Below are 15,029 nucleotides of genomic sequence, written 5' to 3'. Positions count from 1 at the left end.
CCACCAAACTGAGTTCACCTGACGAGTTTTCTGGAACATCCACAGATGCAAGTGGGAAGGAGGCCGGGGGGTGAGGGAGGAGAGGAGGGAGCTAACAGCTGTCTGTGTCCGAACAAGCCACTGGGACGGAGGGGTGGGCAAGGGCGCAGACGGCGAAGGGTCTGGGGGTGGCCGGGCAGCAGAGCAAGAGAGAGTCCAGGCACTGGGCCAGGAGCTTCGCACGCCCTCGTGACATTTTACAGGTGAGAACTGAGGCTCAGAGCGGGTCAGCAACCCGAAGGGCGGGGCCGAGCAGGCCCTGGGGCTGAGGGTCAAGGCCCTCCCACCGCCAGCTTCCGGCACAGAGGCCACCAGGGCGAGCGTGGCCTTGGTCTCAGCTCTCAGACCTTTGGTCTCCAAACTCTGTTACAAACTCAGAAAATTCCTGGGGGCCCCCGAAGAGCCCCTAAGGGCTGTGGGCTGCGTCTGGCACTGGCACAGGGAGCCCTGTGTGTTACACACAGACTCATTCAAAAATAATAACCCCACCCTGTTGTAAGATAAATATGTTTCCATGAAAAGTAGGTATATTTTTCCTAAACACGACAAAACGAACCGTGCTGGGCAGAGGGACGCCGTGTTGCAAGTCAGCTGGTTACGGGGCAGCTGGCCTCTCTCGCTGCACTGCCAGCTACTCCGTGGCCCCGGCGAATGCCACCACATGCCCGGCTCAGTGTCCTTAGCACTTCACGGGCCTTGGGGGCCCTCTGGCTGGCTCGGAGCCCACTGGGAGCCGCCGCCTGGGCCATGGAGGTCTGTGAGAGGCCTCATTCGGGGAAGCTTCGCTCGTCTCTGATGTTTTTAAAGCTCCTACTGGCCGGGAGGTCAAGCGCCACTGACCCCAGAGGCTGGCGACCAGGTGCCAGGTGTGCAGGCAAGATGGTGCAGCCACCTGGGGGGCCCAAGTGCACCTGCCCACACAGGGGGCCCAGGGGGAGGGGCCGGCGGCCGGGTGGGGCCTGGACGTGGGGCGGCCAGAGGGGGCGCTCACCTTGCGGGCCGGACCTTTGTGGGGCTGGAGCACCAGGAGCTCGGGCAGCGCACACCCCAGCAGCAGCAGCAGGAGCCTGGCACGCGCCATCGGCCGCAGGCCTGTCGGTGCCCAGGTGGCCTTGGAGCGTCCCCCGGCCCAGGGCCACTCCTGCGTCCCAGGCACCCCGCATGGGCACCCACTTCTGTTCCCCTCCCGTTCCCAATCTTGCTCTTGCAAAATGGGTATTTTGAAAATTAATAGACATTATTTTGTAGAGTGGTTTCAGGGTTACAGAGGTTGCGCAGGGAGGCCCCACCCCACAGCCCCATTCCCCCTTCGCCCCCAGCCTCCTACCCCTACCCCTCGCCTCGCCCAGCTTCTGCCCCAGGTCCTGCCCTCGCTGGGCCGTTGTTACAGCTGACGGACCTATGCTGACCATCGCAATCACCCAGAGTGCACCGTGCACATGGGGGTCACTTGGGACATTCTGCGGGTTGGGACGAACGTGAAAGGACGGGTGCCTGTCGCTCCGGTGCCACCCAGCGCAGTCTCACTGCCCTAACGTCCTCTGCTCTGCCTGTTCGTTAGCCCGCCCCGGTCCCTGACCCTTTCCCTGTCCCCATTGTTCTGCCCCTCCCGGAATGGCAGAGAGCTGGAATCACACAGTCAGAGCCTTTTCCGGTGGCTTCTTTCACTTGGTGACATGCGTTTCATGTTCCTCGGTGTCTTCACGGCTTGGGGTGCACTTATTTTAGTGCAGAAAATGGATCTTGAACACCCTTTCTCCCGAGATGACCGCGTCCCTTCCTCAGGTTAATGAGGGCGTCTCTGTGGCCGGGGGGCCCTGCCCTGGGGTCCCTGCCTGGAGGTCCCCGTCCCACAGTGGTCTGGGGAGGTGGGCACGGCCACCCCGGGCGCCGGCGTGGCTCCCTTGTCCGTGCAGACCTCGACCGGAGCCCGGGGCCGGGCCGGCTGCTCCGCCTGCATCGGGGTCGGCCGGGTCTGCGGCTCGGGAAGCCGGCGATTGGCCTCCAATTCGGCCCCTAGTTCTTCTAGTCACATGACATGGAATTTACCGTTTGAAAGTGAATGGTTCAGGTGGTCTGAATGGTTCGCGCAGTCTGAATGTGATGCAGCCACCTCCTGTCTTGCTCCAGAATGTTCCGTCACCCAGAACAACCTGCGCCCATCGGCAGTCACTCCTCAACCGACCAGCACCCACGGGAGCAGCCGGGACACCGACGCCTCCGGGCTCCTGTCCCCTGAGCGGTCTTGCTGCCCTCCCAGTGGGGCCCCCTCGAGGTCCGCCAGCGCCGGACACTGACATGTGATGTCAGGGCCCACGGGCCTCGTGTCAGAGCCGCCGGGGTCCCATCCAGGCTCCACTGCAGGGGGGCCGTGGGCAGACCTGGTTTTCCTTCCTGTGTCCGCCGAAGCTCTGGTCCACGATGACCCACGAGTCATACTTGTCTGTCCCCTTCGCTCTTCACTGAGGTCATCTGCGTTGCCGGGCACAGCAAATTCTGTCCTTCCCAGACTGTTCAGATCACGAGCGCAGGGACAAGCCGGCCGAGCTGGCCGCCGTCTCCGGCTACTGGTCACTCAGTTGTCTTCCCAGGGCCAGAAGTTCAGGAACCGGGCTCTTCCGGGAGAGGGACACACAGTAATGGGGTGCTGGGAGGAGCAGGGTGGCTAGGAGCACAGAGCGGCTGTCTGGGGTGCCGCCGTCCCCCAGACCCGGCCGGAGGGTGGGCTCTCAGCCCCGGCCGAGCGAAGCAGGCGGGGATGCAGGTGGGGGGCCGCGGCTGTGCTCACGCCTCACAGGGGAGCAGTCTGAGCTAACTTCGCCAGAGCACCCCCAGAATTCAGCACAGACCCATGTGGCCCCCACATGAACGTCCGGTCACCCCGTCACGTCTCAGGAGGACAAAGGTTTAGCACCGCCCACAGTTCTCATAAACACAACAGCAAGTCACGGGACAAGTTCCCTGTCGAGTTTTGGTTTCCCCGTAATTTTAGATTTACGTTTATCTGCAGTAAACCACAGCTCTTAGCTACAGGAGTGTCACTAGGACGTGTCATTCTGAAGTTTTGCTGATCGGTTTTGACAGAGACTCAATGACATGGCCTCAGAGCCCCGTTGCAATCTGCCATCATCTGCCGCCACCGGAAAATGGTGACGATGCAGAGTGCGGGCGGCAGAAAGCCGCTCCTGGTGTAAGGTTCAGCTTTAAAACACGCCCCAGTCTGCTCCAGCATGTGATGGTGACACGTTTTGCAGCAGGGCCCTGACAAGGAGTGCCACGCCCAGCTGGGGGTGCCAAACCCACCCGCCTGGTGTGGGCCAGGCCTCCAGGCTGCCCCGGGGGAGAGGGCCTGGGCCCACCCGGCTGTGCCACGCCTGCCTAAAAGTCCGAGGCCCTGGTCCCAGGGGCCAGGCTCCTGTCCACGCTATTCAGAAGTGACTGTCATGAGGTCACCAAGTACGTCTGTGGTGGCACCCAACACATTTTATGGTCCTGGAGACTACGAGACAGACAACAGCCAGGCTGGCTGTAGACTCAGACGGGGCCCTGACCACGTGGCGGCTGCCACCCTGGGCAGCGCCCCCCGCCTCCGTCAGCCCACACAGCCAGCGCCGACTCAGTGAGCACAGAGTCCCTGGGTCACTCGCCCCTCTGCCAACTCAGGACACCATCTAACCGACAACTTGGGGCACCTGTATCTGTCAGCTGGGGCTGCGTGACAAATGCCACAGACGGCGGCTTACACCACAGACATTTCCTGTCCCCCGTCCTGGAGGCCCAATGACCGAGATCCAGGGCTGGGCAGGGCTGGCTCCTCCCGGGCGTGCAGACAGCCATGTCCTCCCCATGTCCCCACAGGGCCATCACTCTGTGTGTCTGTGTCCTGAGGACCCCACTCATCCGGGGTTAGGGCCCCCGGGGCCCCACTTCCTCAATCCCGTCTGTAACGGCCCACCTCCAAACACGGCTGCACCCGAGGTGCTGGGGTCAGGGATCCCGCACACGGGTTGTGTGTTCACCATTCAGTCCATAACAACACCCCGCATCTAGTGAGCTGCCCGCCATGACCCTCTCCTCAGGGCGCCCGGAGGGACCTTCTCCAGGATCCGCGTCCTACCCGCCGACCCCAGGTCTGACGGCAGAGATGGGCCGACGCCCTGCTGTGGAAAGCTCTAGATAAGCCGCCTGCTGGCCGGTCTGGCTGTAGCTTCTTCTGCACAGGGCCATCTGCTGACCACCTCCCTGTCCCCTGCTGGTCTGTGGGGGCTGCAGGCTCCTCAGATGGTGCACAGGAGCCCCTGCAACTCCCCTCAAAGCAGCTCCCAGGGCTCAGACGCCCTCACCACGGGACCCCAGAGAAGGGCCACCAACAATCAGGTTGCACAAGCTTTCCAAGGTGAACACGCGGACAGACCCATCGCCGTGTGTGAACACCGGAAGCCCTGTTCTCACGTCGCATGAAACCCGCCAAATGTAACCGTAACTGGGTAAAAGCTAAATTTGAATCACAGTTTAAACATTTCTAAACATCAGACTTACAGGGTTCTTTTCGTACTTTAAACCAGGAAAAAAAATTTTTTCTGGTCTCAAACCTTTTCATAGGCCGATGAGAGGTTCACAGGCCCAGGTTACAAGATTGGGCACGTTGTGTCTGAGCAGTCACAGCCCACACGACCCAGGAGCACACTGTGCCCGCATGGGGACATTCCAGTTCGCCCAAGGCCACAGCCCAGCACTGTGCAGAGCGGCATCACCCCCAACCGCCAAGAGGAGGAAGCCACCAGGTGTCCGACGGGTGGATGGACAACCATAGTGTGGTCCCTCCACACGAGGGAACGACATTCACCTGCACGGGGATGGAAACCTTGTCACAGGCTGAGGGAAATAAGCCCGACATGGAAGGACAAGTCCTGCGGGGACCAAAGCTGTGTAACCCACAGAGACAGAGAGGAGCTGCTGGTGCCGGGCGGGGGCGGGGGGGTTAGTGGTATTTAATGGGAACAGAGTTTTAGTTTGGGAGGATGGCGAAGTCCTGGAGGTGACAGTGGTGACAACTATATGACACCGAGAACGTGCTTCACGCCTACAGTGGCTGTGATGGCGATGTTCACGCTGTGTGTATTTTACCACAATAAACAAAGGTCGCAGGCACCTGTCATGGGCCTGCGGGAGCACTGGGTTCTGAACCCGAAGGGCAGCTCACTCCCGGCCCCTGGTTGTTTTGGAATGTTCTCCCTCGTACAGAGTCTTTTTCCTTGAACACGTCTTTATAAACGTCTTGGCTCTTTCCACAGGTTTTCCTTCCAAACATCAAGGCCAGGTGATTCCGCAGCCTCGCAATCCGCCCGGGAAAAGTCTGATGCCAAATCTTGCCAAAGACACAAGTCCCTGAACCGCAGCTACCGTGTTTTGAGCATAAACCCTTAAGACAGTGCCCCCGACTGGACAGCCAGTGGCACAGGAAGGCTGGCTTAGCCCCTGACACCGCTGAGGTCGCCACGGAGCCCCTGGCAACCTGACAGGCAGGGAAACCCAATGTGGGGGTGGAGGTGTGAGGCGGGGCGGCCCCTGGGCAGTGCGCAGCTGCTCAGGTGTCTGTGCCTTACCTTTGTCTGGGTCCCACCTGCTCCTCTGCGTAGAAGTGACACCGGCCAGGCTGCGGTTTCCTGAGAGACTGCAACCCCCCAGGCGGAGAGCCAGGCGGAAGCCCTGGGGTGCCTCCCAACCCTCCTCTTCGTCCTCGTCCTTCCCCGCCTTCTGCCTCGTCAGCATTTCATCACTCTGCCCGGGGGACCGAATGGACAGTGGCCAGTGGCCAGCCACACGTGACAGCAGGACTGACCTGCGCAAGAATTTGGGGAGCCAACCACAGCCTGTACCAGCCCCAGAAACAAAAGCCGCGCTGAGCGATCACAGGAGCACCCCTTCCCGCCAGGTCCCATCCCCTGTCCCCGCCGCCCCTCCCCTCCGCCTGCTGCGGTCTGGCGGGCGGCGGCTCCAGCTGCGGTAAACGGCCTCTTTCTCCTCATGCGGGAACAGCGCTCTCTTCGCTGGCCTCTGCACAGCTCGCCCGCCGCAAACGTTTTCTGGCTTATTTATCATCGGCCGTGTGCCAGGCGCCGTGCCGGGCTCTGCGGAGGAACAGGCCGTGCCCGCTGCCACCTCGCTCTTGGTCTAGTTTGGGAAATGGACCTGTTAACGAATAGGTTTCAGAGTGCGGCGGGCGCCTCTAGGGCTTGGGTTTCACAAGACAGGAGCCTGCAGGTGATGGGAGGGAGGGCTCAGCCCCTGCAGAGCCCGAGCCGCAGCCTCAGTGTTGGGGTCGTGAGGTGCAGGCATGACACCGACAAGACCAGAGAGTGCTTTAGAAAGTTTGGGCACAGGGCGGGACAGGCCGAGAGGCCGGAGCTGCTGAATGAAGGTGGTGCCGGCCAGGAGGAGCTGGGGAACCGAGGTGGACAGTATGGGGGGAGGGAGGGGGAGCCCTCAGGACTGGCGAGCGGGGGACCAAGTACCCGAAAGGGCGACTTAGACCCTCTCGGGGCTCAGGCACGTGGTTCGCACTTGCAGCCCCCGGCCGCGTCCCACTGGCTGCTTCACGCCTCATCCGGTGTCACAGATGGCCGCAGCCCGAGGTGGCCGACACCCATCCCCCTGGCTGGCTGCCTCAGAACAGGTGTCCGGGTCCCAGAGCCAGGCAGCACCACGTCACCCCAACAGTCAGGAAGGAGTCCCCGAGGACCCAGTCAGTGTGGGAGGAGAAAGGCAAAGTCACCTGAGCGCGGGCGGATGCTCGAGCCCGCAGTTGAAACTGCAGGTGTGGACGGTCACCCAAGGGCCAGACAGCGTGCAGGACGAGGAGGGAGGGGCGCTGCAGCTGGGTGCGGGGTTTCCTTTAGGCAGGGTGGCGAGGGTGCTCTAAAGCCAGGTCATGGTGGCGCTGCCTCAGCCGGCCACCATCCTGGCTGCTCCAAACAGCCGTGCTGGCCGCCTGGGTGCGCGTGTCCCCTCAGCAAGGCTGCTTCCGTCTGAACTTTTACTTATAACTTGGTGGATTTTACACTGTTATTTATACATACGTTTTGAAAATCGATTCTTGCCAGAGAATAAATTTCCTTTTAACCAAAGGTTTCAGGATTCAGTTGAATAACTTAATTTTTGTCATGTGAAAAATGCCTTTTGTAAGTAAAAAGGCATTGAGACTCCATCCTCCCGAGACTAATTTCTTTAACCTATTTAAATGTATGCAAATTATAGATTGTAATTGACACCATAGCTTTCGTTACAAATCTGTGCTTTTTGTGCCCAGCCCAGGGAGCTTGCGTTAGGAGTCTCCATTTGATTCCCTAAATTTCCATTCCAGCTTCGAGACACCTCATCTAAGCTCCACCGTAAGCATTTGGGGTCTCCCGAAACCAATCAAACACGGCCCTGCTCCAAATTTCTGAGACTTCTGAGTTCTGGCAGGGGTCCCTCATCACGCAAGGCCCCCTTCCTGGGGACACTCTCCTTGTCGCCCGACATGTATTCCTAACAATGCAGGGCAGAAAACTCATCTCAAATAAAAGAAATCATAAAATTCTTGGACAAACTGGAGATTATACAGCCTATCTTTCTTCTGAGAAAAGATAAGGAGAAAACACCGCATACATTCAGCAGACCCCTCGATGGGTAAAGAGTAGTTTCTTCAACAAATGGTGCTGGGACAACTGGACATCCACATGCGAAAGAATGAAATACGCAAAAATTAACTCAAAATGGATCAACAACCTAAATATAAACAGCTAAAGCCGTAGAACTTACAAGAAACCAGAGGCAAACCTTCATGACTTTGGACTTGGCAGTAGATTCTTAGAAATGACACCAGAAGCACAAGCAACAAAAGAAAAAAACAGCTAAACTGAACTTCATCAAAATTAAAAACTTGTGCATCCGAGGGCACTATCAAGAAAGTGAAAAGACAACCTACAATGTGAGAAAACATTTGCAAATCGCAGATCAGAAAGGGTCTAGTATCCAGACTACGTAAAGAAGTCTTACAATTGAACAGTGAAAAGATAAACAACTCAATTTAAAAATGGACAAAGGACTTGAGAAGACATTTACCCAAAGAAATTGCACCATTTCACCCACCGGGATGTCAATGGCCGCATGAGTGGGAAATAATAAGTGTTGGCAAAGATGTGTAGAAATTAGAGCCACTGTACTTTGCTGATTAGAGTGTAAAATGGTTCAGCTGCTTGGAAAATGCTTTGGTCGGTCCTCGAAAAGTTACACAATTACCACGTGACCTAGAAATTCCACTCCTAGGGATATACGCCAAAGAACTGAAAATCCCCGCACACGAATGTTCACTGCAGCGTTGGTCACAATAACCGAAAGGTGGAAACAACCCCAGTGTCCGTCTGTCGTGGATGAACAGATGAGCCACAGGGCACCACACGATGGGCATTCCCCTGCCACAGCAAGGAATGAAGCGCCGACACACACTACGACCTGGATGCTCAGTGAAAGACGCAAGATGACAAACATTGCATGATTCCATTACATGAAATATCCAAAACGAATACATCCAGGGAGACAGTGGACCGGCGTGTGCCACTGGGGGAGGGAAAGCAGGGGACCACTTCGTGGGGCCCGGGCTTTACCTGGGGATGATGAAAACGTTTGGAAGTAGACAACGGTGACTGCACATCGTGAATACACTAAATTCCACTGAAGGCTTCACTAAACAATTGTTCGTTAAAATGGCTAATGGTTAATTAGATGCTATGTAAGCGTCATCTCAAAAAAAAAAAAGTAAAAACACTATCGTTTTGTGAAATACTATGTCTGGGATTTGCTTCAAAATGAGGTGGGGTTAGAGACCTAAAACGTTAAAAAAAAAAAAATTGGTTTGCAAAGGAGAAAAATGGGAGGACGGCAGCGCCGGGCGGAGGAAGGAGCGAGAAGGAAAAGGCCCCGAAGCGCACCTCCTGGGGCACAGTGGGGGGTCGCGGGCTGCGTTTCGGAAATCGACCCCTTGTGCCTTAAACTTCCGCGGTGTTATATGGCGGTTGTGTCCCAATAAAGCTGGACACGGTCCAGCTTTTTATTTTTAAAGGGCTGCCCTTTGGGTCCAGGGCGCGCCGCCCGTCAGACACCGGTGGAGACGCCGAGGAGGCCGGGTGCTTTGCCACGTCTTCGCCCCCATCTGGAGAACGTGCCCCACCCATGTCCGCCCCCAGGGACCTGCGGGTCCGTTCTCGTGTCTCTACCTTGGCCCAGGCTCCGCCCGCTCAGGTCCCCGCCTGGTGCCACTGCCCTGCGCTGGGGACCCCGCCTGGGGTGGGGGTGGGGTGCGTGCCGGGGCGGGGCATGGGAGGCCACGCCCCGGAAGGCGGGCGCGCAGAGCTCCCCCGCTTCGCCCCCAGTCCACGCGGTGCGCGCCGCATCTGACCCTCCCATCCGAGCTCCCGGCCGCGACTTCCCGGGCGGCCAGGCCATGGCGGCCACGGAGCCCAAGCCCCCCGCGGGGGCGGTCACCGCCCGGCGCCTGGCTCGGGGCTGCTGGTCCGCGTTCTGGGACTACGAGACGCCCAAGGTGATCGTGGTGAAGAACCGGCGCCTGGGCGTCGTGTACCGCGCGGTGCAGCTGCTCATCTTGCTCTACTTCGTGTGGTGGGTGTGCGGGGCGGGTCGCCGGGTCCCCTGGGCTGGGGCAGGTCAGGACGCGGGGTTCCCGGCTGCTTCCGAGCCGACCCTGGGGGTCCCCGCAGGTACGTGTTCATCGTGCAGAAGAGCTACCAGGACAGGGAGACGGGCCCCGAGAGCTCCGTCATCACTAAGGTCAAGGGCATCACCTCGTCCGAGCACAAAGTGTGGGACGTGGAGGAATACGTGAAGCCCCCCGAGGTGCGCCCCAACTCCGAGCGCCCGGAGGGTGGGACCGAGGGGTGGCCGAGCTTCCCGCGCCGGCCGACCGTCCCCTCTTTCTGAGCCCAGGGGGGCAGCGTGTTCAGCATCATCACCAGGATCGAGGTGACCCCCTCCCAGACCCTGGGAGCCTGCCCGGAGGTGAGGCGGGGGAGGGCAGAGCCGGGAGGGGGAGGCCCCGTCTGGTCAGCGACCCGCGCCTGGGGCAGAGCGTCGGCCCCTGACCGAGCCGCGTCGTCCCCAGAGTGAGAGGGTAGCCAACGCCACTTGCGACTCGGACGAGGACTGCGTGGCAGGGCATCTGGACATGCTGGGCAACGGTCAGTGGGCGCCAGCCGGGGCCCGGGGCGGGGGGTCGCGCCCCTCAGCACCTGAGCGCGTCCGCCCGCAGGTGTGCGGACCGGGCGCTGCGTGCCCTATTACCACGGGGCCTCCAAGACCTGCGAGGTGTCCGGCTGGTGCCCTGTGGAAGACGGGGCCTCCGTCAGGTGCGCGCCCCCCTCCTGGGCCCTAGCTCTGCGCAGCGCGACTCTGCTCTGCCAGCTCCTCCTCGGTGACCAAAGCCGGGAGGCGCTGGGAGGGGGCAGGGGGGCGGGGGCTGAACCACCCAGTCTCCGCCTCCCAGCCAATTTCTCGGGAAGATGGCGCCCAACTTCACCGTCCTCATCAAGAACAGCATCCACTACCCCAAATTCCAGTTCTCCAAGTAAGAGCCCCGGGGGCGGGCGGGGGTGCGTGCGGGGGTGCGCTGGGCGCCTGCCGCCGGGCCCACCTGGGGCGCGGGCCGTCCTCAGGGGCAACATCGAGACCCGGGCCGACGGCTACCTGAAACGCTGCACCTTCGACGAGGTCTCCCACCTCTACTGCCCCATTTTCAAGCTGGGCTTCATCGTGGAGCGGGCGGGCGAGAACTTCACGGAGCTGGCGCGCACGGTGAGGGGCGAGGGACGGTGACGGGAGGCTCTCCTTCCAGGTGCTGGCTCCTGCCCGCCCGCAAGGGTCCCCTTACGCGGGTCGGTTTGCAGTTTTGGCTGGCCCTGGTCTCGGCAGAGGCCAGAGAAAGAGGAGCTGCCGCCCTACCTGGGTGTGCGTGGCCCCTGCTGAATTACTGACCCGGGGTCACACGGCCCAGCCTCCCCACCCCTCCTGCCTCACCCAGTCCCCAAGCCCTGGCTCTCACCTCGGGAGCTGCCCCTGGTGCTCCACAAGGCGCACCCCGCGCACAGCCTCAGGGTGGGACTCCCGGGCTCCTGAGTGGCCTGCCTGCCCACCCTGACCTCCAGCTGTGCCCGCTTCTGGGCAGGGTGGTGTCATTGGGGTCATTATCAACTGGGACTGTGACCTGGACCTGCCGGCATCAAACTGCAACCCCAGGTACTCCTTCCGAAGGCTCGACCCCAAGCACGTACCGGCCTCATCTGGCTACAACTTCAGGTACCTTGGCCTTGGGGTGCCTGGGTCCTCGTACCCGCTGGTTGTGGTGGCTCCAAGGGCGAACAGGGCAGGTGCCCTAGACCCAGGCTCCCAGCAGCTGGTAGTCTCCGAGCTGCGGCGGCCACCGCCATGCCCCTTGGGGTCAGGCGGCCAGGACTCCAGCCTTGGCCCTTCCGGCCCAGGTTCTTACGTGCTTCCGGGTCATTCCATCCCAGGTTTGCTAAATACTACAAGATAAACGGTAGCACCACACGCACGCTCATCAAGGCCTATGGAATCCGCATTGACGTTATTGTTCATGGACAGGTAAACCAGCCGGCTCTGCCCACCTGGGGTTGGGCAGCCCAGGACGGAGCTGGTCCTTCCTCCATGTCCCCACCCTGTGCTCTAAGGCAGCCTCTTGTCCCCAGGCAGGGAAGTTCAGCCTGATCCCCACTGTCATTAATCTGGCCACAGCGCTGACCTCCATCGGGGTGGTAAGGAGCGCAGGCGGGTCTGGGCATCCACTGCGCATGTGTGTGGGGGGGGTCCTCCCAAGCCCTCACGTGTCGGTCTCTCTGGCCCCAGGGCTCCTTCCTGTGTGACTGGATCTTGCTAACATTCATGAACAAAAACAAGGTCTATAGCCACAAGAAATTTGACAAGGTGTGTACGCCAGGGCGTTCCTCAGGTAGCTGGCCTGTGACCCTCGCCCTTGTTCTGGGCCAGGCGCCTCCCCCACCCTGTCCCTGCTCCACAGACCCTGGCCAGGCGGGCAGACCACAGGATGAGGGGGAGAGCCAGGCCCAGGCCGGCCTGTCCCCATGGCCCTGCTCCACCTCTGCCCCATCCGAGCAGATGGTGGACGCACCTGAGTGGGGCACAGGCCCAGGTCCTTGTGCCTCTGAGCCTCCCCAGGACTCCAGGCTCACAGACCCCCGAGGGCTAGCCCGGCTCTGAAACCACCCCTGCCTGCTGACACACTGCGCTGGAGGCAGGGCCCAGAGGGCCTCAGAGTCTGCAGCCCCAGGAGAGCCCCCTGGCTCCACTGGCAACACAGCTGCAACCTGCACAGGCCCTTGATTCTGCCCACACACTGTCTTCCTAAAACTGGGAATCTGAGGACTTCCGTGCAACTGAGCAGTGGGTGACACGGAGGGGGCAGTGCCCTGCTCCTGGTCTGCCCCGTCCCTTCCTGCCCACACAGCCTGGGATGACCTCCTCCTGTAGCTGTCACATGTTCGAAATCCAATAAACCTGTGTCCAGAACCTTCTGACCTCGTTTCTGGGAAAAGCATCGAGGCCCTGAAGACAAGCATGCAGCAGTGGGACCCTGTGCAGGGGCTGCTGGTGCTCTCATCAACCTGGTGCAGTGTTGGCACATCTGCTGCCCTTCACATCCAGCGGGGTCACTCTCACAGCTGACCAAGGGGCTAGAGAGGCCGAGAGTGCCTGGGGACGCTCACCTCCACACCTGCCTTTCAGTTAGTGCTTCCCACAGGCGTCATCCCAGACCCCAAACCTCCAAATAAGCTAAAAGGGTGGTGAGTAGTGGAAGCCAGGAGGGCGGTGACTTTAATTGCACTCAAGGAAAAAAGCTTCAGTGTCCCTGCTCTTAAACCAAAATGCCTTCCTGGGTCCCAGAGGAATAGCAGGGCAGGGGTCTGGTGCTGGGAGCAGGGTGGATGGGGCAGAGTGAGGCCGCAGGAGGGCAGTGAGCTGGCACCAGCAGGGGCAGGCCTGTGGTCGTCTGGTTGTAGCATCCTCAGATGCTCCAATGGTCATTCCATGGAGCTGCCCCACTGGGCCCGACCTTGCTCTGGGGCACAGCAGAGCTTAGCTGGATGGTGGCTTCTCCAGCAACACCAATGGCAGATGTGCAGGTATAGGGGGGCATGTGCCAAGCACCTTGTAGACCACCTCACCTGTGATCCCCTCACTCCCAAGCTCAAGGGGAGGGTTCAGACCCTACACCAGCCACAGGGCCTGAATCTGAATGACACTGGCAGGTGGTCAGAACAGGCCTTCCCATCTGCCCATACCTGACAACCGAGCAGACCCTCCTCTCCTTGGAACGTTAGCTATGACGTCCTAAGTCACAGGATGTCAAGTGTCCAGTGCACTGATGTCCAGCTCATTTTGGAGAAACTGGCTTTTCCAGTTGGGGCCAACTGCCACTCAGAAACTAGGGCCAGGGCTTAGGTTTCCCAGGCATGAGGCCAACCCCAAGCTGGCCTCCAGAGAACCCCTGGGAGCTGCGGACAGGGTACCCAGTGCCCCTGGTTCTGCTGCAAGGAACAGGGTACAGCATCCAGGGGGAGGCAGCAGGCCCGCCTTGCGCTGGCCGCCTCCAGTGTGGCTTCCAGGAAGCCCAGCCGGCCCCCCTCCCCCGCTGGCCCTAATTTGATCAGATCTCCATCTGGGGCGGACTTGGCTCCAGCCAGCTGCCAGCCGGCATCGGGTTTCTCATAGGCATTGGGCCTGGCCTGGCAGTACCCAGGGGCCAGCGCATCTGAATGGCCACTGGCGATTCAACCTTCTTCTAGACACTAGGCGCCATGTACATACACAGAACACTTGAAAATGTAAAATTCAGATGAGAATTCAAAGTATAACTGAGAATTCAGAGAACTTAGCTAGCAAAGATGAATTTAAAATAGGCTACAGGGCCACCAGAGGGCCGCACAGCCCGCCCAGGCTCCCTGTGAGTCCACCGTTTCGGGTTTCTGAGCGCGGGACCACAGGCCTTGGCCGCCGCCAAGCTTGAGAAGCAAGGACAGAGGCCACCTCCACCCGAAACGCTGCTGCTAGTCCCTCCCTCCACTGAAGGAAGGAACCTAAAATCTCAGCGGTGAGGACGTGTTTTTCTGAAATCCAGACGCCAACATGCATGTGTGGTTGAAGTCCATGGTAAACAGCCCTCTTCAAGGCTCATGCCAAGCCCGTCTGAGAAGCCTGGCCTGAGACCCGCGCTCCTCAGCCCTCTGCCCGGCCCGATGAGGACACCCCTGCAGCCCCTGCTTCGACTAGAGTCGCTAGAGACGCCCAGGTCCCCATGGGTTCAGGTCTGCATGGCCGGAACTGGCCCGCACTGCGGGGGATGTTGGTTTTCTATGGTGACAAGTGACTAGACAGCTGGAGCTGCAGACTGTCACTCAGCATCACCTCACCCTGGGTCTGGCCTCCAACCATCCTCAGCGTCTCAGCTCAAAGAGAAGACCCCCGAGGGCAGTGGGGGTGCGGGAAGGCCAGGCTGTGCAGCACCACAGGGACCCTCGTGTTCATTCTGGGAGAAATGAGGCCTCGGGGCCCTGTGCTGGGTGCTCTCGGCCCACAGCTGCCCTGACCAGGGCTGGGCCCAGGGGCCACTTCCTGCTCCAGCTGGGTCCAGCAGTGTGACCTGCTCCCCAAACACTTCCTGGGGGGATTGTCTTCCTTATCCCCATCCTGGACGTGCCCGAGTTTGGGGAGCTGGGGCAGAGGGTGGGGACAGCGCCAGCTTGCTAATGGCCCAGCTGGGGGTTCCTCTGCAGCAGCCACTCCAGGGTCTCCATAAGGTACGACATGCCACAGTGCTGGGCAATGTTCCGGAAGGTTCCGATCTGCTCCATGAAGACCTGTGGGAAGGCAGTGGCCGTGAGCCTCTGCCCCCGAGGAGGTGC

The 15,029-nt window shown here is 60.2% G+C and overlaps 2 protein-coding genes across 5 annotated transcripts in view; one reads left to right on the top strand and one right to left on the bottom strand.

The window, feature by feature from the left end:
- Positions 1 to 9,419: 9,419 nt before the first annotated feature.
- P2RX2 (purinergic receptor P2X 2) lies at positions 9,420 to 12,636 on the top strand. Of its 2 annotated transcripts, XM_039879192.1 has the most exons (12): positions 9,420 to 9,699; positions 9,798 to 9,933; positions 10,024 to 10,095; positions 10,199 to 10,274; positions 10,346 to 10,442; positions 10,580 to 10,660; positions 10,749 to 10,887; positions 11,258 to 11,388; positions 11,604 to 11,694; positions 11,799 to 11,864; positions 11,956 to 12,033; positions 12,226 to 12,636. In XM_039879192.1, exons 1-12 carry the CDS (start codon positions 9,524 to 9,526, stop codon positions 12,325 to 12,327), a joined length of 1,245 nt encoding a protein of 414 aa, XP_039735126.1. In that variant the 5' UTR covers positions 9,420 to 9,523; the 3' UTR covers positions 12,328 to 12,636. The 2 variants fall into 2 exon arrangements, with proteins under 2 accessions (XP_039735126.1, XP_039735125.1); XM_039879191.1 differs by having other exon boundaries at positions 11,956 to 12,636.
- A 1,317-nt stretch (positions 12,637 to 13,953) lies between these two features.
- Positions 13,954 to 15,029, bottom strand: part of POLE (DNA polymerase epsilon, catalytic subunit) — a 36,711-nt gene continuing 35,635 nt past the window's right edge. For all 3 annotated transcript variants that reach the window (XM_039879185.1, XM_039879187.1, XM_039879186.1), the window contains exon 49: positions 13,954 to 14,984. In XM_039879185.1, coding sequence (XP_039735119.1) covers positions 14,871 to 14,984 — 114 coding nt within the window. In that variant the 3' untranslated portion in view covers positions 13,954 to 14,870. The remainder of the gene's footprint in view (positions 14,985 to 15,029) is intronic.

Source organism: Pteropus medius, unplaced genomic scaffold (assembly GCF_902729225.1).
Source record: "Pteropus medius unplaced genomic scaffold, Ma_sr-lr_union100, whole genome shotgun sequence".
NCBI classification, from domain to species: Eukaryota; Metazoa; Chordata; class Mammalia; order Chiroptera; family Pteropodidae; genus Pteropus; species Pteropus medius.
The sequence above is the reverse complement of the archived record's forward strand: the minus strand, read 5'-3'. Positions and strand labels throughout refer to the sequence as shown.

What these genes read in the sequence shown, in the direction of transcription:
- P2RX2 (XM_039879191.1), top strand. Translation starts at nt 9,524, where the DNA reads ATGGCGGCCACGGAGCCCAAGCCCCCCGCGGGGGCGGTCACCGCCCGG. An exon ending in GAAGACGGGGCCTCCGTCAG is followed by an intron (nt 10,443 to 10,579) that starts GTGCGCGCCCCC and finishes TCCGCCTCCCAG; the next exon opens with CCAATTTCTCGGGAAGATGG. An exon ending in ACGTTATTGTTCATGGACAG is followed by an intron (nt 11,695 to 11,798) that starts GTAAACCAGCCG and finishes TCTTGTCCCCAG; the next exon opens with GCAGGGAAGTTCAGCCTGAT.